At 33.1% G+C, this 21,140-nt stretch overlaps 1 protein-coding gene across 1 annotated transcript in view; it reads right to left on the bottom strand.

Annotated features, from left to right (window-relative positions):
• Nucleotides 1-21,140, bottom strand: part of LOC143046864 (cadherin-87A-like) — a 59,265-nt gene that overhangs the window by 11,881 nt on the left and 26,244 nt on the right. Inside the window, exons 13-32 of the mRNA XM_076219924.1 lie at nucleotides 19,238-19,365; nucleotides 17,767-17,967; nucleotides 17,253-17,420; nucleotides 16,157-16,318; nucleotides 13,695-13,762; nucleotides 12,567-12,810; nucleotides 11,415-11,566; nucleotides 10,839-10,917; nucleotides 10,315-10,387; nucleotides 9,718-9,896; nucleotides 7,703-7,829; nucleotides 7,105-7,253; nucleotides 6,191-6,329; nucleotides 5,434-5,664; nucleotides 4,946-5,103; nucleotides 3,900-4,058; nucleotides 3,197-3,490; nucleotides 2,532-2,712; nucleotides 1,646-1,878; nucleotides 1,116-1,301 (exon numbers count right to left, since the gene is read on the bottom strand). Of these exons, the coding sequence (XP_076076039.1) occupies nucleotides 1,116-1,301; nucleotides 1,646-1,878; nucleotides 2,532-2,712; nucleotides 3,197-3,490; nucleotides 3,900-4,058; nucleotides 4,946-5,103; nucleotides 5,434-5,664; nucleotides 6,191-6,329; nucleotides 7,105-7,253; nucleotides 7,703-7,829; nucleotides 9,718-9,896; nucleotides 10,315-10,387; nucleotides 10,839-10,917; nucleotides 11,415-11,566; nucleotides 12,567-12,810; nucleotides 13,695-13,762; nucleotides 16,157-16,318; nucleotides 17,253-17,420; nucleotides 17,767-17,967; nucleotides 19,238-19,365 (3,311 nt within the window). The remainder of the gene's footprint in view (nucleotides 1-1,115; nucleotides 1,302-1,645; nucleotides 1,879-2,531; nucleotides 2,713-3,196; nucleotides 3,491-3,899; nucleotides 4,059-4,945; nucleotides 5,104-5,433; nucleotides 5,665-6,190; nucleotides 6,330-7,104; nucleotides 7,254-7,702; nucleotides 7,830-9,717; nucleotides 9,897-10,314; nucleotides 10,388-10,838; nucleotides 10,918-11,414; nucleotides 11,567-12,566; nucleotides 12,811-13,694; nucleotides 13,763-16,156; nucleotides 16,319-17,252; nucleotides 17,421-17,766; nucleotides 17,968-19,237; nucleotides 19,366-21,140) is intronic.

Genomic DNA, 21,140 nt, shown 5'->3' with positions numbered 1-21,140 from the left:
AAGGGCAATAACTCCTAAAGGGGTCAACTGACCATTTCGGTCATGTGACTTATTTGTAAATCTAACTTTGCCGAACATTATTGCTGTTTACAGTTTATCTCTATCTATAATAATATTCAAGATAATAACCAAAAACAGCAAAATTTCCTCAAAATGACCAATTCAGGGGCAGCAACCTAACAACGGGTTGACTGATTCATCTGAAAATTTCAGGGCAGATAGATCTTGACCTGATTAACATATTTACCCCCCATGTCAAATTTCCTCTAAATGCTTTGGTTTTTGAGTTATAAGCCAAAAACTGCATTTTACCCCTATGTTCTATTTTTAGCCGTGGCGGCCATCTTGGTTGGTTGACCGGGTCACGCCACACATTTTTTAAACTAGATACCCCAATGATGATTGTGGCCAAGTTTGGTTCAATTTGGCCCAGCAGTTTCAGAGGAGAAGATTTTTGTAAAAGATTACTTATATTTATGAAAAATGGTTAAAAATTGACTATAAAGGGCAATAACTCCTAAAGGGGTCAACTGACCATTTCAGTCATGTTGACTTATTTGTAAATCTAACTTTGCCGAACATTATTGCTGTTTACAGTTTATCTCTATCTATAATAATATTCAAGATAATAACCAAAAACAGCAAAATTTCCTCAAAATGACCAATTCAGGGGCAGCAACCTAACAACGGGTTGACTGATTCATCTGAAAATTTCAGGGCAGATAGATCTTGACCTGATTAACATATTTACCCTTTGTCAAATTTCCTCTAAATGCTTTGGTTTTTGAGTTATAAGCCAAAAACTGCATTTTACCCCTATGTTCTATTTTTAGCCGTGGCGGCCATCTTGGTTGGTTGACCGGGTCACGTCACACATTTCTTAAACTAAATACCCCAATGATGATTGTGGCCAAGTTTGGTTCAATTTGGCCCAGCAGTTTCAGAGGAGAAGATTTTTGTAAAAGTTAACGATGCCGGACGCCGGACGCAAAGTGATGGGAAAAGCTCACTTGGCCCTTCGGGCCAGGTGAGCTAAAAATCTGACAAGTTGTATGTACCAGCTGTATATCAAATATTTCTTTGAATTCTGGATTTAGAACCTTTATAAAACTCACATCATAAATCTCTCTGAATTCTCTGTCAGGTTTCTTTTCTAGTTTGATTTCACAATTTTGTCTGTTGATTGAGAATAATGCTGCAATGTCTGGGTCAGAACTGGACACAAAACTGTAATCAATTGATGCTCCTTTAGTGACTGCAGTAGCTTTACATGTGTAAATAACTTTTCCACTGTCTTGACCCTGTATTAATATCGTATATATTACATTCAACAGACTTAGGTTAACTCATATATGTTTTTTACCATATCTTTTTAGCTAAACTGCTTTTCATTGCAATCAGGTATAATAACACAGACTGTTATTGAAACAAACATAATACAAAGGGAATGTTCTTTAGAGTGCCTTTCATGTTTTCTTCCATAGAATCTCAATCAATTAAAAACAATATTTGAAAAACAAACTTTTAAGTCTGTCTTGTTCCAACATTTTGCTATGTAAACTTAATGTAATAAAAGGTTTGTATCATTGACCTTCCATCAAGTAAATTTGATAAGGTCATGGTGGAAATATATAAATAAACCTGCCTCTGGTATTTGTAGTATTGTGTCTGGTGCTGGACGAGTCCAGTAGGGTAATCCATCATCCAACTGTCCACTGGTGATATTTACTTCAACATAAGTGACCCCAATTCTAGGAGGTGAACCCTGATCTTGAGCTATTATCTTAAAATGTATTGGACTTCTCCTGGACAAACCTTCTAAAGATGATTTACTGCTGAAGGCTCCATTATCAGGATGTACACTAAATCTCTGCAAGTCTTAAATAAGAATTAGTTTAATTATTAAATTTTTTTCAAATTGAAATTGAAAATAACAAAATATGATTTTTGCCTTTCATGAGTAAGTCAGACACAGCATATATGAACATATCATATAAAACAAAGAACAGTTGGAATTGCACACTATGTAGTGCAATTATTAGCATGCTCAGAAGCTAGAAAAAATCTAATTATTATCAGGTCAGAAAGTCATGCTAAATCTCATAAAAAATAAAATTTCAAATCCAAATAAAATTCCTGGATACAGAAGCTGAGTATTGTGAAACAAAAAATGTAATGTTCAGTAGGTAAAAATATAAATTCAAAATATCCTCAAACTGAAGTGACTGCTCAGCACTTTTAAGTTTGTTCTCATGGTACAACTCATCATTTTTAAACCATTATTTAGCACAGAGGTGAAGAAATATATATACTAGATCACATCATCTCAGTAAAAAACCACTATGATTGACTTGGTCTTGATTTGATGGAATCCATGACAAAATTAAATCTCAAAGAAATAAACACAATAAAACATGAAATCATGTTCATCCATATCTTATAAGGTGTATAGAATTTCTCCAAAGATTTGAAATTGATACATACAATATATCTCAAAGTTAACACAAAAAAAAACATAATTTGTCCATTACCATCAAGTTCATCCATCGCTTCTAAAGTGTATAGAATTTCTCCAAAGAGTCCACGGTCTCCATCAGTAGCTGTTACCATACCAATCACTCGTCCAACCTCGTAACTCTCCACTGTGAAGAACGAGTAGTTACCATTGAAAACTGGAGTGTTGTCATTCACATCTCGAACAGTTATTGTCAACTGGAAATAAATTTAACCAAATATAATTAAAAATATAACAATATTTATTCTTTTCAAATTTATTCAATTCCAAATTTTAAACATAGTAACTGTTATCATTATAAACATCCCCTGTTTTAAATTTATCTTTGTTTTAACTGGATGTTTTCCACATTGAAAAACTCTCACTAATGCCCTAATCTTCACTGCACTTGTATGTTAACCTTTGCTGTTGTGAATATGCTCTATAACCTCTCCCTATTGCACACAAACAGTTTTTGGTCTTTTTAACCTCTGCTGTCTTGAATCAAAGAAATAACCTTAGATCAGAATATCTGTTTGACCTCTGCTGTCATGTACTCCCAAAACAAATCAGTCACCAACCCTTCCCTCTCTCACTTAACTGCTTGGTCTGAATGACCTTTTCTATAATGAGTTCCCTTTTGCTTACCTCAGCTGTGTTGGTCTGAATGACCTTTTCTATAATGAGTTCCCTTTTGCTTACCTCAGCTGTGTTGGTCTGTTTAACCTCTGCTATAATGAGTTCCCTTTTGCTTACCTCAGCTGTGTTGGTCTGAATGACCTTTTCTATAATGAGTTCCCTTTTGCTTACCTCAGCTGTGTTGGTCTGAATGACCTTTTCTATAATGAGTTCCCTTTTGCTTACCTCAGCTGTGTTGGTCTGTTTAACCTCTGCTGTAGAGTCAGCCTGGTAATTATCAGTAGCCACAACTTGTAGATTATAAACTGGGATTGTTTCATGGTCCAGTTTTGTACCTTGCCTGATGAAGACTAAGCCCTACATATAGAACATGCACTTATTTATTGATATGTTTGATAATGAACTGTAACTAATGTCCCCTGCGTTGCACATATCTTATCTATCCAGGTTAGAAGGGCAATAAAACACTTTTTGAAGCGCTAACATGGATGAACATGTTGTCCCCAGCAACATGTTACCCTGCGGACAAAAAAAGATTATCATTGAGATTTAGGACCTAAAAAGTTTGGTATATTTTTATAAATGTTTTGTGGATAGACCAGAAGACATTTTTTTTTTATAACAGCTGCTTTAGAAAATCAGTTAAAGTTAAATGCTACAACATATGTATTTGTTGACACAGTATATACATTATATGAGTCTGAACAAAATCTTTTTTAAACATGCTGCATCACAATGACTATCTAGAATTATATTGTATACTAACCTCCTGTTTACTACTGGTAAACATTAAGAAATCTCCAGCTCCCTGACCTGTGAGTGAGTACTGGACGCTGGCATAACTTCCACTGTCCAAGTCTGAAGCATAGATGTTACCAACCTGGGTTGGGTACACTCTATCCTCATCCACAGAGAAAGAATATTCCTGTTCAAATCAGAGAAATACATGTTGAAGTTTTGATGCAATTTTGTAATAAAATTTAGTTTTCTAAAATGAAATATGTTTTTCAGATCAACTGTTAGCACCCTTTTGGAAGCATGTATTTCCATTTATCTGGAATAGACAAACTAAAGAACTCAAGTTGATTTGAAGCTTGACAAATTGTATAGAAAACTGTCCCTCTTTGAAGACACAGATTACCCCTTCTTATTGTTAGGTTTTGTTTTGTTTTTGTATTATTGATTTTTACAACACATCTCCATTTATTCATGTCAATTACTGTTAACAAAGGTATATTTATAAAAGGACAATTGACATTCTGGTCTAAAGCATACAAAGTACCTACCTGTAAAAAAAATTATAAATAAAAAAAAGGAGACATGCGATAAATGATGTGGAGACAGTATTCAAACAATACAATAACAACAAAAAACTATATCTTGCCTTCTAGGGTGGACAAGGGGGAGACAATGTTGCCTGTGTTTTTATTTTTGTTTTCAACAATTTAGAAGCTGACATATGGTGTAGACATGATTTTCTTCATAACTTGTATAGTCACAGAGGTTTCAATCTGAGGTAGAGAATGGAGAAGTTATACGTTATTAATAATAGCTAGAAACTGGTGCATTATTGATGTCGTAAACTTTAATAGTCACTTGGGTTTCAGTTTGAGGTTGCATATGGATAAATTACACTATCCAGAAACTGTGGTTGACTACCATTGATATAATTGTATAGTTACTAAGGTTTCAGTCAGAGGTTGGGTATTCCTAAGTTACTGACCATAAATTGTTGTGCATTATCATTGATATCTGTAACTTTTATATTCACTGAGGTTTCAGTCTGAGGTTGTATATTTATTAGTTACTTACACTGGCCAGAAATTGTGGTGCATTATCATTGATATCTGTGACTTGTATTGTGACTGAGGCTGTAGTTTGAGCTTGGGTACCAATGGCAATCACTCCTAATTCTAGAAACTTGTTATTCAAGCTTTCATAATCTAATCTTTTCTTTATCCGAATTTGACCTACAAATGAAATGTAATTATAAGGTAAGTTTTATGTTAATTTCATTCAGAGGGAAGTATGTATTTTTGAACAAAGAAATATAATTCTATAAATAATAGAGTTACTTCCATCAATACGAACAGAACAAAATGCTTGCTTTTACATGTAATGAGTGTAGTATTATAAAATATTAATTAATAAATCAAACACTTAAATGTCAGAATTTTTGTTTAGTTGGGAGTTTAGTATTATTGTTACTATACTTATCAGTCATATTTCTAAACCAAAATTCCACAGGAAGAATAAACGAATACTTTAAATATTTTACAGGTGTGTCAACCCATTCTTACCTGTGGTTCTATCAACACTGAAATAATCTCCTATATCTGATCCTGGTACTTCCTCAAAGTTCTCAACATTTTCAGAAATGGCGGGATCTGTAGCAATCAATGTTGTCAACATTGTCTGTACATTTGTTTCCTCGGATATCCTGAAGTTGTAGTTGGGATTAACTACTGTCCATGGTGGAGCAAAGTATGGATCAACCGAGGCATCAGCAAGAATTGTAATCAATACATCAGCTGAAATAAAAGTATAAGTAAAAGTGTAATCAAAACATCAGCTGATTAGTTAAAAGATGAAGTTACTTTAAAAGTATAGACATCTGTGATATAGCAGACAAACCTCATACAGAGATTCCCATGTATATATCTTAATGTAAATTTTATATTCCAAAAGACATTGAAATGTTCTGAACCAAACATGATTTTAGATTGTAGTTTGTGTATAGTTGCAGTAAATAACCTATTTTAAAAGACCTTGTTAAAAGATATTTAGCTTTGTTTAGGATGTGGTCAGATTTGATTAAATACCTCAAACTAAGGACACAGAACTGGTAATCAATGGAACATAAAATGTCTTAAATTTTTTGTGTTAACCACACTTTTCTGTGTACTGTCAAATTACCATTCAATATAATAACTACCTGTGGCTGTTTGAGGTGAAGGTTCCTGTGCATTTATATCTCGAGCCTGGACATTGAAGTCAATAGTGGCTGAAGCATCCCCACTTACCATAAAATACTATAAGATTCAATATAATCATTACCTGTGGCTGTTTGAGGTGAAGGCTCCTGTGCATTTATATCTTGTGCCTGGACATTGAAGTCAATGGTAGCTGCTGCATCCCGACTTAACTTCAGTGCAGTAGTAATCAATCCAGTAACATTGTTAATGGTAAAAGCATCCTGTTGTAAAGATATTCACCTTTGTTAAACAACATTTTTTAAAGATTGATTTTTGGTGTTTTAACTCCACTTTTAAGCGCCACTTTTGCGCAATTATGTGTGGGCCAGATTTTTTTTGGTGGAGGAAGCAGGAGTGCCCATAGAAAACCATGGACCTTCGATAGGAAAACTGAAAATCCTAGTTAAACGAGACTTTTGAGTCAAGTGAATCAGCAAAAATGGGGATCACAACCTCAGTGTTGACTGGCTAGTGATTACAGTAGTAGAAATACTTAGACCACTTGGCCACTAAGGCTCACTTAATTTATTAAAGACTAACACTATATTCTAATAGAGGTCCAATGTAACTTATAATTGAATACAATTCAAATTTATTACATCACTAAAATCTCATTAAACAGTAAATATAGTATTCTGCATATATTCTAATGTTTGTACTATGAAAAAATGCTGAACTTTTTATTTGTAGTTTTCTCATTTTGTGAAATTTTTCGAATACATGACATTAAAGGGAAATAACCATGTTTATTACTTAAAATCATGATGGGGAGACACTCCACTAATTTTTTGCCCATCACTTTCCATGTTAAATTCATCAATTTCAAGCATTTTAGTCAATCCTAGTCAATTAAGATTGGGTTAAATGCAATTACTACATTCAAAATTCAAACTCACAATCTCAGTGTTGACAGGCTAGTGATACAGTAGTTGGACTGATTAGACCAATAGGCCACAGAGGCCTTTTCTAGATATTAATGTCTATGCTTTTACTTACTCTATAGTCAAAAGGGAAGACAGAATTAATGACAGCACCATTACTATCTCTGGCTACTATAGAACTTCTAAGTATAGAGTAAACAAGACTACTGGTTGAATCAGGATCTGTGGCTGTCACTGTGTCAACTATAGCTCCAATACCAACACCTAGTAATGTAAAACAGTCAAATGTAAACCAATTAAAATATCAGGTATATCTGATAGAGAGGAAATAAATTATATTGTAATTTTAATGCATGTGAATACAAATGTATTTCATGTAGTTATCAGATTTAAGCCTACCACAGTGTATTATAGTTGTTGCAATTGTACAAGAGTAAGAATTTAAACAATAATTTTGATGTTGTGTCTTTAAGGATGTTAAGTTTCATTTCATATACTTTCCTGGTGGTAAATTCAGTATAATGTTCAGACATTTTGCTTGCTGTTTAGTGTTTTTTCAGATACTTGAAAATATTCATTGTTTTTGCATAAATTAATAACAGCTACTGGGTAGTCTAAAAATAACCTGAATAGATCTAAAAATGATTGTACTATAATAGACTTGTTGAAATCAAGATGAAACATAACTAGCTCGAAAATATTAGACCACCTACTTTCCTGAATGTTAGTAGTGTAGACCTGTTTTGGAAATACTGGTATTTTGTTGTTAGCATCTGTTATAGTGACCAGTACTGAAGCTGTCCCTGTCCTTGGGGGACCCCCTTCATCTCTGGCATGGATCTGGAAAACATTATTTGACAGTAAAAACTAGTACAAGCATTGCAACACATGTTCTTTTTTATTATGACTCTTATCCTCCCAGTCACCAAACAAATACAATACATTGGATAACTTTTATCATTTGTATTGAAAGAAGTTAATAATCTTTTTGTGATTAAATAAAAAGCAGACTAAATTGAGTTTATTTCAAAGCATTCTTAGCATCTAATGATGACAACCATCATACTAAAATTTCATCATAAGTTAAAAGAAATTCAGATTAAGAAATTCATCTGACAAGAAGGAGAAATGACTAAAGTGATAACTTGTAATGATCCAAAAAGCATAAATTTATAAGTGAGGCTTCCACAGGGTACCCCCCTCAGGTCGCAAGGTCTCTTTTAAATTCGTCGAGAGGTCGTTTTTAAGGGAAATGTACAGGTCGCAGGTAGTTTTTTTCCCAACACAAGAGGACGGAAGTCTGTCGGAGGTCGTTTTTTCCAAATTTTACAGGTCGCAGGTCGTTTTTAGAAGGCCCTCAGGTCGGAAGTCGCCTCTAAAAAGCCCAGAGGTCGCAGTTGTTTTTGACCATGCGGGAGCCTCATAAGTTTGTTTCAAGTTTTATTAATTCTGGTAAATATAAAGATTTTATGCAATGTTATTTATATGTCATATTAGATATATAAGTTTTTTTTATCATAAGGCCTAAATTAAAATATTGTTTGTTTGCCCTTTTCCGACCCTATGTTTTGAAACAGGGTAGGTAGGTAGGTAAAATATTTTATTTTTTTCCCCAAAAAAATAACTTGGCTCGGTATATTTTTTTTCATGGGTAGGTATAGTATTTTATTTTATAGATACAAAATCTGCATAATGTCATTTTTGTCTGTTTTGCTTTTGCTAATAAGTTTCTGGGACTACGCTTCGAAAAAAAGTATCATGTAGAATGTGAAGTTAATTCATATGCACTACTATTTTGTTTTCAAATATCAAAATATAGAGCTGTGCCGCATATTTTCAACGTTTAAATATGCCTGGAACTTTGAAGAGTTTTAGCTTGCACTTATATTCTGTACTACGTACCTTGTACGCTTACCTCTACCTAAAGGTTTTCTGTAAGATATAACTTTGTCCTGGTAATATATGTCCGGGCAGACATACATTACTAGTAGAAAAAGTCCCTAGAGTGTTTAAATTTCCGTGTGTGCCTATGTTTCTAATAAAAATGCTACAAGACTTAAACTCAATTGTCACATATTTTACATCGCATTTATAAATGATCTGTATGGAAAACTTGGGCGATTTTACTGCCAAATATTCTCCACTTCACAGGCTTTTGTCACCTTTGGTTCATGTCAGATATAAATAATATAGCAATGCTGGTCGAAGGCATCGTTAACATAATCTTCCTGTAAGTTCCTGATCTACGGATCACAAAAGGCCATCCCTACATAGAATACAACGTCCGTTTACACAAAATACTACGGTTTGTACACACGTTGATAATTTTGTATTAAACGAACTTTTTTGTTAATGAACCCTACTCTTCAAGTATAAAAATACAGAGTTAACGTACGTCATATCATGATTTCAAAGCGTTCAACATCGATTTCAAACAAATGCTTTGAAACTCTAAATGCAAGTGTTCATGTCAAACGCTCACGTGATACCAAACGGACTAGACCTTTCACGATAAATATAAAATCCGAGGATTCCGGTAAAAAAGTTTTGAGCGGGAAATACAAATAAAAGATTTTTATTAGGAACGAAAAAATAAAATAAAATAAAATCTTGCTGATAAATACAAATAAAAGATTTTCAGGCAGAACGAATTTAAAGGGTCGGTCAGGAAAGGGCAAACAAACAATATTTTAATTTAAGCCTAATTAATAGCAAAGAGCCAACTTACAGTAACATTGTATAATTTAATATTGTCGTAATCCAGATTTTTCCTCGTGCTGACAGTGATAGCACCATTATTTGCATTGATAGCGAAGTTATCCTGGCCTCCACTCCAGATGTAATACTTAATGTTACCATTAGATCCAAAATCAGCATCAGTTGCCGACACAGTTGTGATGGGCGTGTCTAAAAATACACAAAACAAATACTCATTTTATTTCTGACTATGAAGTTGTATAAGTTTCTCATTAGAAAGGTTAAAAAAAAATATTCTTAAATCAGTTCATGGTTGTAATGGAGACACAAGGATACAGTTAGCCAAATTGAAGGGCAGCTACCCAAAATAATGTTATGTTATTAAAACAGAGATGATTAGAGATATTCACAGCAATAACACAACATTTTAAAACAAAATTCTCAAGAGAAATTTGTTAAAGATACTGGAAAGAGGGAGCTATTTCATTTATTTTACCACTTTGGACTTTTGGTAATCTTTACCAAAGGGGACCATTTCACTTATAGTAACATTGTTGAAGGCAATAACCCTTTGAAGCTAATTCAACTATACATTTGTAGTACCTTTTTATATTACTGATATTCTTACCTCTTGGAGCTATTTCACTTATAGAACCACTGTAGACTGTCGGTGCAAATATTGGATCATGGTTATTTTCATCCTATCAAAAAAGTAAAATTTTAGTAAAAATAAATATTGAAAAGTTGGGTAAAAGGATAATAATTACATTAGATGTATGTTACATTATAATATGTTATTCTGATTGGCTACACTGCAATCTCTCGTTATTCCTTAATCAACTTCATTACTCAATAAAATTATTATTCATGATGACACAAGGTCCCACAATAAAGTGCACAGGTAAATTAAATAAAAACTTGATAAAAATCAGGTTTTCATGATGCTAGCTAAAAATGTAATTATAAGTATTGAATGCTTTTTTTTGTAACTTCATAGGGTTGTAAAAGCGTTGACCGTGAGCACATTTTTAGAATGAAGGGCTTCTGCGCTTCATACAAAATGTACTTTGGATCCTGGATCTTTAATTAGGTTAAATCATTTCGCAATATGTCTGTAGAATATAAATGTATAGATTTGTACAAACAACTTACTATAATAGATACTGTGATTGTTGTATTAGTTCTCTGAGGTGGTTGATCAGCATCAGTAGCCTCAACTGTTAGTACAAAACTGGAAGACAAACAAGTACTCAGTAACCGGAAATCATTCATTCAAGACAGCATTACAACTGATCATTTTTTTTTTTTATTGTAATCTTGTTTAGCTTACATCATGTACATATATTTCAATTCTCTGTTCAAGAGCACGATATGATATAATTGATAATTGATGTGTTATATGTAAAGTTGTTCTTCTGTTGTAATGTCAAACTTTTATGAGAATGTTAAAACGTAGGAGAGTAACAATCATACAAACTACCCTTTTACTTTTTTCTTAAATTACAATAAATTGAAAGCAGCTGCAATGTGTTTTTTTTTTTTATAAATTCCAAATATGTGACAGTATCAGTCATCAATAATAGAGACTTGCAGTCATAATTTCAGCAGTGATTATTATCAACTATTAGCAATTATATTTTTCTAAGAGGTCAAGGATTTGCAATAATAGACAAATGCATTAAGCTTATGAATTTACAGTAAAACCAATGAAACTAAACCTAAACTTACAATCCTTGATTGTTAGGAGTTTCATTATAGTTGATAGTTCTGGTGACAGATAAAACACCTGTGTTTAGTCCTAGTATAAAGGCTGCCGGTGGTGGTGTGTTCCCAGCTACGATTCTGTATGTTATATTGTTTAATGATTCTTTGTCTGTGGCCTAAATATAAAATATGGTAAAGGTTGTATAATACAGTACCTATGAATGCACACAAACAGAGATGACAAAATAGGAAGCTGTGTGTGTTATTTGCTGTAAACTCTTCTCAATTAATCCAGTCCAAGTATGTTTTTATCATAGACAATGACAATTACATTGCTGAATGATAAGGGTATCCAGTGGGCAATATTACTGTGAATAATCAGTGAATTCATTATCTCTACAGACTATATAAACACTGTAAAGTACAGTTTTTCCTATACTTGTATTGTTTGCATTTAGTGTGTAGGTAAAGATAATATCTCTAGTTAGCTTGCTTGCTAGCTACACAGCTACTTTTGCATAGGTACTATTTCTGTACTAAAAATCTGTAGTACTTGAAATTTACTTTTAATATCTTAAATTAGTACTATTTCTTTACTTTAGAATTATTGTAATATTTAGGTACTTGTATTTTCCAGTACTTGATTTGTACTTAAAATATTGTTACATAAATAATATCAACAATGATCACAGTATTCCATGTTTGAACATCATAACTATATGAGATTTGAAATTGACAAACCTTCAACATGCTGAAAATGTAACTGTGCAACCAAAAATCTGTAGTACTTAATTTTCAAGTATAAATCAAGTACTGTAAAATACAGGTACCTAAATATTACAATAATTTTAAAGTAACAAAATAGTACTGAATATTAAATGTAGATTTCCAGTACTACAGATATTTGGTACAGAAATGGTACCTATGCAAAAGTAGCTGTGCCTAGAAGTATTTTTCTTACCTGGACAGTGACAGGTAACAGAAGTAACAAGTCTGTTTCTTACCTGGACAGTGACAGGTATTAGAAGTGAATAGTCTGTTTCCTACCTGGACAGTGACAGGTATTAGAAGTGATAAGTCTGTTTCTTACCTTGACAGTGACAGGTATTAGAAGTGACAAGTCTGTTTCTTACCTGGACAGTGACCAGTATTAGAAGTGACAAGTCTGTTTCTTACCTGGACAGTGACAGGTATTAGAAGTGATAAGTCTGTTTCTCTGATAGATGTTGTGTAAGTTGGAGGATTAAACACGGGTCCAAAGTCATTATAGTTAATGATCTGTATAGATAATGGTACACTTGTCTGTCGTGGTGAAGAGCCTTGATCTACTGCTATATATAGAAGTTCATATCGTGGGGTCACTTCAAAATCTAGTGGTTTAGCCAAAGTTATGCTACCAGTATCAGCATTTACATTGAAACTAAAATAATAAAACAGTTTCATTTATATATATATGAACAAGAATGTGTCCAAAGTACACGGATGCACCACTCGCACTATCCTTTTCCATGTTCCATGGACCGTGAAATTGGGTAATTATCTAATTTGGCATTAAAATTAGAAAGATCATATCATAAGCAACAAGTGTACTAAGTTTCAAGTTGATTGGACTTCAGCTTCATCAAAAACTACCTTGACCAAAAACTTTAACCTGAAACTCCCACTTTCATTTTCTATGTTCAGTGGACCGTGAAATTGGGGTCAAAAGTCTAATTTGGCTTAAAAATTAGAAAGATCATCTCATAAGCAACAAGTGTACTAAGTTTCAAGTTGATTGGACTTCAGCTTCATCAAAAACTACCTTGACCAAAAACTTTAACCTGGACGGACAAACGGAACCACAGACGGACGGACAAGCGGAGTCACAGACCAGAAAACATAATGCCCCTCTACTATCGTAGGTGGGGCATAAAAACATAGAGAAACAGAAATTAAAACCAAACTGACAGAAATAATTGAAATAATTGACAAATCATCTCTTTGCTCTCATTTAACATGACTTCTGGTACCTATAAACTCCAAAATATATTCTAATTATCCCATATTTTTTTATAACCAGTTTTGATACAAATATAAACTTTTTTGTGTGTGTGCTCTGTTGTATCAATTATCCATTTTTTTTAGCATCACTTTATTCTATTAACACATCAATTCTGGTACCAGAGGTACTGTAACCTATCTTTTTTTTTTATATCTACCAAATAAGAAGTTATGGAACCAGATAATAAACTGTATCTTAGCTACCCCAACATATCCATCAGCTCTGTTGTCAATTCATATCCTAACAATCTATAATCAACTTACACATCAGCTCCAGTGCCTGATAATCTGTATCTCAATGCTGCATTCAAACCACTATCTCGATCTGTTCCCTAAAAATACAGTTGACATGCTTAAATATCTCATTTCCTTAATGTATGTTTACATTAAAATCAAGTTCAAGAACCATTAAAAACTGACATGTACACATCACAATGATTCTACAGAACAACTATTGACTAAACTCAGTATAAAACAAGAATGTGTCCCCAGTACACGGATGCCCCACTCGCACTATCATTTTCTATGTTCAGTGGACCGTGAAATTGGGGTAAACCCTCTAATTTGGCATTAAAATTAAAAAAATCATATCATAGGGAACATGTATACTAAGTTTGAAGTCGATTGGACTTCAACTTCATCAAAAACTACCTTGACCAAAAACTTTAACCTGAAGCGGGACAGACGGACGGACGAACGAACGAACGGACAGACGGACGGACAAACGGACGCACAGACCAGAAAACATTGGTTAGAGGTATAGGGGGAGGGTTGAGATCTCACAAACATGTTTAACCCTGCCGCATTTTTGCGCCTGTCCCAAGTCAGGAGCCTCTGGCCTTTGTTAGTCTTGTATTATTTTAATTTTAGTTTCTTGTGTACAATTTGGAAATTAGTATGGCGTTCATTATCACTGGACTAGTATATATTTGTTTAGGGGCCAGCTGAAGGACGCCTCCGGGTGCGGGAATTTCTCGCTACATTGAAGACCTGTTGGTGACCCTCTGCTGTTGTTTTTTATTTGGTCGGGTTGTTGTCTCTTTGACACATTCCCCATTTCCATTCTCAATTTTATAATGCTCCTCTACTATCGTAGGTGGGGCAAAAAAAATCTTTTTATCAGCAATTTGCTTTAACTTTATGTACTTTTTTTGTCTAGAATTGGAAATTGCATGAAGAAGTACAAAAATCTATTTTCATGCATACAACTTAGCAGTGTGATAGCTGTAAGGGCTGTATTTGAATGACGTGTATATGTCATTGATAATTTTATACGATTTGACATGAAAGTGTGACATTGTTGCATTGATATTTAAAAGTTGTTTAGGCAATAGAATCCACGGGAAATGTACAAAGAGTAATGAGTAGATGTATAAGGTGGGTTTCATTGGAGTCTAAGCGTGATGCGGGATTGCAGATTTTTTGTAAGTGTGACGCGTGAAAGTCAAATTATTGTGTCCTGAAAACGGGAAATGAGGTCTAGCGGGATCCGGGAAATGACAAAAAAATGAGAATTGCTTACTAATAGTGTAAGCCGGAAACGGGAATCTGACAAAAGAGTAAGCGGGATACGGGATCGGAACCCCCAAATGAGACCAATATAGATAGGTCTCACATTCTGAAAATTTATATGCAAGTGAGACAGTGAGACACCAATTATAGAGATCATTTTGTTTTCTCTGACTGCCCTAATATATGTGCATCTTACAGTGATGATGTTTGCAAAATAATCTCCTTTGGTCTATGACATAAATCAATTTCTATTGTGAAGCAAAGGATTTTGGGGAAACATTCTATTTCCTTCCATGGCAAAGAAACCGAAGATTGGTCAATACAAGCTATAAACTATAAAGAGTATAACTATTCATTTTAATATTTATAAATTTTTGAAGATCAAGTTGAACTGTGAGATCTAACTCAACAATGATACCTTTGTGTACACTGTTATAACAGAAAATTAATGATCAATGGATATGAAAATAAACTACGCAGTCAGTCATGGTCACATAAAGCCTGTTTCAACAAATGTCAGGAAGCTGTAATCTGTAGTTCCTAAGATACAAGCAGAGAATTTATACGAGAATGACAGTCACGAGAAAAACAGTGCACCCTTTCTCTTATGGACATTGGGTATAACTAAACAATAAAATAAGCCTATCAACATAGGAACTGTCAAATTTTATCTAGCAGAAATCCATAATAACTGTAGATTCATTTATTTTCTGGGTACCAATTTATGTTGAGGAAAAACTGTGTGTTTGTGGAAATTTGATTTCGTCTGCATGCAAGCATATAGAAAACTTGTATTTCTTTGAACCTTTAAATTCATGGTTCACCTTTGTCCACAAAATCCACAAAAATTGATATCCCATGAATAATAAGGAATCCATGCATAGTAGGTAATTTTGTTAGAAAACAAGAATGTGTCCTCAGTACATGAATGCCCCACTCGCACATCATTTTCTATGTTCAGTGGACCGTGAAATTAGGGTAAAATCTCTAATTTGGCATTAAAATTAGAAAGATCATATCATAGGGAACATGTGTACCAAGTTTGAAGTCGATTGGACTTCAACTTCATCAAAAACTACCTTGACCAAAAACTTTAACCTGAAGCGGGACAGACGGACGGACGAACGAACGAACGAATGAACGGACGCACAGACCAGAAAACATAATGCCCCTCTACTATCGTAGGTGGGGCATAAAAACATTAATCTACTTACTGTTACACTACCAATAGGTTGACCAACCGCTAAATCTTCTCTCGCAGAGAAAAAGTAACCAGCTTGTGAGAATTCAGGATAGTTATCATTGGCATCAAGTATGTTAATGGTTACCATGGTTACACTAGTTCTACTAGCATTGTTTTTATCAGTGGCAACAACCTAAATACAAAAATTAGAGATTTGAACAATAATTTAAATCTCTCTTTGCATTCAATGGGGAAGTATTATCACACTTGGTGGATTCACATAAGTATTTCTACAGAAAAAGTGCAGTACTCTTGACATTATTTATGTTTTCAGTCATTTCGAAAATTGTATAATCTAATTAAATACTTCATCTTTCTGATCATATGTTTATTTTTGACCATATGTGAATCCTGAGAAATATGATTTAATGTGGAGGTTGGAAAAGGTTGTACTATATGACATTTTACTATGCAATACCTATTGTTTTTCGCACAGGCAAATTAGGCAAATGAAATGGTTTCATAAATTTTTATTTTAAAATTTCTACCACCCATTTATATATAATCATAATAAATTAAAATTTTGTATGCCATACACACGTTTCTTCTTAAAAAAAACCACATAATTCGTGACACTCAAATTTGAAAAGTAAAAAGGCCAAATAAAATACAAAGTTCAAGAGCATTGACCCTAAGTTCCTACATAGGATTAAATATTTTGACCCACTCACAATGGTAATAAGCTAAGATAAGGTGGCAATACAAGCAAGTGGACATTTTCCAAAAAGGTTATTAACATTATCATTCGACTGCTGTGATTAAAAGTGTAATAGGAAAATGGGAAAAAAACCTTATAATTCTTGGAAGTAAAATATAGACAAGTGTTTAAGCGTAAATAAGATGTAAATACATTAGATTTACTACTTAAGATGCTAACAACAAAAACTTATTCTTTAAAGATAAAGAAAAATAATAAGATAAAAAAAATTTGTTGTGGTTCCTTACCCAAGACAGACATGATAATATGTAAAGAGGGTGTCACTAGTATTTCAAATAACTATTTCTATTTATATCAACTGACCAACAAAAGAGACATATATGAAGTTTATTCCATAAAATAGTCTTACCGTAACTGTCTGTATACGGTTGTCTGCTACCTCATAATCCAGTAAAGAAGGATTTACTATTGTCAAACTTATCAAGGCTGACCCTACTCCATTATCAGGTGATACCAAAAAGTTGTTCTCAAACGGAACAGCTTTTGTAATCGTAATATTAAACCCAGCAAAACTTGCCTGAAAAAGAAAGGTTAGATGTCAAATTTAAAAGTCGTTTTTCATTTTTAAAAACCTATTAACTCTGATGAAAGGCATGTATGACTGAAAAACTAAAGATTGATTGTTGTTTATTTAATTGCAAGTATTTCATGAATATGCTGGATGAAAATACATTTTCAAATAAAAATTCACTTGTTGTTTTGACAAAGCGTGAAGAAGGGTTGGGAATCAGGTTTCAAATTAAATTCAATCAAACAAATTATTTCTTAAATAACATAATTTATAGTTGTATAAATGGGAGATTTCAAGGGGATATAGACAAAATGTTGTCGAGCTAAGATGAGGCACTTAATAATGTACTTACATCATCAGGGTCAGTAACTTTCATTGTCAGTCCAGGAAGAGTTGATGGCCCTGATGTCTGTGAACCCATTTCAGTGACATTAACCATATAACTGGGGAATTCAAACTCTGGTTGGTTGTCGTCCATATCTTGTATATTGACAGTGATGGTGGTATCTGTTCGCTGATTGGTTTCTGTACCATTGAATTCAACTTCTATTGCCTATAAGCAGATATATATATAATATACAAAAATTAAAACATGAACAATGAAAAATATCATTTATTACAATTTATTTTAAAAGCTACCTGCCATAAAACAGACATTACTGTCAAGTGTAACCATAGCTGTTAATGAGTTTCAAAACGTTGTAACTTGTTTGTTTTACTTATCATTATTGTTTTTGGAATCAGATCAATTCTGTAGGAAATTGTATGCTCCTCAGATACAAATTTGTCTGAAACTGATGCAGTTCTTTTATTGTTAAAAATTACCAGAAAATTTATCAAATATCTCGCTTGTAACACTTGTATGTTGTTATGACTTGTTTGTCAATACAGGAGAGAACAGGGTGATTTTTTTTTTAGCATCAACTGAAAATTAAACTCATACCCAGTCTGTAGAAAATCATTGTCCATTGGGATTGTTTATCAATACTAGAGAAACTGTGGTGATTTTTGATATACCTAAACATTAAAAAGATACACAACCTGTAGAAAATCTTCATCAATAAAGGAGAACAAGATGTTTTGTTTTGCATTATGTAACCATGACATCAAAATAATATCAAGCAGTAAAACTATTCTGATATTCATAGATCATTAAAGGCTATAAACTTGAGATCAATACATGCAAAGGGGATAGCCTTGAGATGAGACCAAGACTGGAAACTCCTGTCAGATGAAAGACTAAAGACAATCTGTTTATCGTTACTTTCCTAGGCAATGTCAATGGTAAAGGCTAATGACATCCCCATGGTCTCAATCTACTTAACTGAAAACAAGTGTGTTACAATATTTCTCAACTCCAGACAGTTAAATCTAAATTCAAATCGTGAGGCTTGCCAAGCTATTTAAATAATTTAAAACTGATGAGAGTGGAGTTATAACGGTGGAATCTTTTTCTCTGAAGATTTTTATCCTTTCTTTTCAAAAATTTGCCAAACATTGTGTTCTTTAAATGTGAGATCATAAGGCATGGTCACCTTTTTTCATGACGCACAATAGGAAAATTCAGAAGATTCCAAGAAAATTTGACATCAAAATATTTCGATCAATCATTTGCAGAGAACAGATACTTCACTAGTGGGAAGAAATATTTTTCTCACACCAAACAGGAAATATTAATTTCACATAAATAAGAGAAAAAAAATCTTCTCAGTTTAGACTAGCCTCAGATATTGAAAATTATCACACAAAAAGATTAAAGCAAAATATGTGAAAATAGCTAAATGATTGTTTATTAATACAGGAAATGGTCAGATGTTTATTACCTGAATATCAAACTGATATCGAGCCTGTAGAACTTCTCTGTCGATGGGATTGTTTATTAATACTTGAGACACCCAGGTGTTTTCAGCTTTTTTCACAGCATCACCCACTCTAAACAACTGATTTGGATCTGAAATTTTATAATGTACAATAATTTGAAATGTAATTTTTCATAACATTTTCTGTACTAACAAAAATTAGGACTGGACAGTTGTAACACTATTCTAGTTTATGTCATAATGATATATTTCTATTATGAATTACAAAATACGTTGAACCATAAACGTCAAAATCATTCAATAGCGTAGTGGAATTTACTATTTGTGGATTCTTATAAATTCTATATATAACTTTTGGACTATTTTCAAAAAATTTATTCTTACATACTTTTGATTTTTTAACCCTATATGCTAACGTTGCCTATGTAAATTTTATAATTGATTGTATGCACATTGAACGACAAATTTATGTGACATATAAAATTTTCTGAAGTCAGACACTCAAATCAATGAATGTGTTTATAGATAGATGTTTTTGTGTTCTGTTAAATTGTTTCTTTTAAAATTGTTATACAATGATGACTGATGTACCCATATTTTGACTGTTTTATTTATTGTGTCTGTTTAGTTTACGCATCAATGTAGATATGGCGGAGTTTGATGGGACTGTCATCAAGGTGAGAGGGTTAGCGCTATAAGAGGTTTGATCCATCATTTTCTACATTTGAAAATGCCTGTACCAAGTCAGGAATATGACAGTTCTTGTCCATTGGTTTTTGATGCGTTTTGTTATTTGATTTTGCCATGTGATTAGGACTTTCCGAATTGATTTTCCTCTAAGTTCAGTATTTTTGTGATCTTACTTTTTATTGTCTACAAGTATGTATTCACTACAATACCAATCATCTACTGTCTCCACATATTTTGAAATAGTGAATTTAATAATGAAGTCACCTGATACATGATGTACATACTGCTGTATACAAGTAAATAAGGTTTGCAATCTTTTGAATTGTAAATAGAATTTCTAAATTAAAATGCAATTAATACTGAAAGTTCATTTTTTAATAACAAGAGTCCACACACTGAAGTGTCTATAAACAAGCTGAAATTAAAACATGCTCAATGATTCATATTAATGAAATCAAAGTCAAATGAACCTTTTAATACTGACATGTACATCTTACAATCATTCCATATACCAACTATGATGTCAGTCTATTGCTCTGAGAAACAGGCCTTACTATGGAAAAACTCTGATTTTGTCATAAAGAAAAGTAAACTGTCCAATCATTCTATCTATCAAATATAAGGGACCTCTAGCTTTGGCTCCGAGCATCACTGAAGAGACATGTATTGTCGAAATGCGCATCTGGTGCAACAAAATTGGTACCGTTGATTTTATTATTTATCATAAAAACTTAACACTGACCAATGAACCATGAAAATAAGGTTAAAAGTCAGACGAAAAAGCCTGACAGGCATATGCATCTTAAAACTCATACACTTAATATTGTTGACCTATTTCTTATATTATCTGAGAAAGAAAAAAAACGAACATCATTCACTGAACCATTAAAATGAGGTCATGGTCGGATGAAATCTGACAAATAACCATAAATCATAAAAACAGCATTGTCCAATGAATCTTTAAAGTGAGGTGAAGGTCAGAATGATGAAACCTGCCAGAAATGTCATTTACATCTTACAATCATTCTATATACCAAATAAGGTTGACCTTCACCTTAATGATTCTGAGTTGACGACACAAATTTAACCCCATGAATACACTGATCCATGAAATGAGGTGAAGGTCAGGAGACCATGTCTGACCTGTAAATCTATATACCAAATACAGTTGTCCTATTACTTATAATTGATAAATTCACATGACAATAAAAACAAG

The sequence above is a fragment of the Mytilus galloprovincialis genome, chromosome 9 (assembly GCF_965363235.1).
Source record: "Mytilus galloprovincialis chromosome 9, xbMytGall1.hap1.1, whole genome shotgun sequence".
Lineage (NCBI taxonomy): Eukaryota > Metazoa > Mollusca > Bivalvia > Mytilida > Mytilidae > Mytilus > Mytilus galloprovincialis.
Note: the sequence above shows the minus strand (reverse complement) of the source record. Positions and strands in the feature narration are given on the sequence as shown.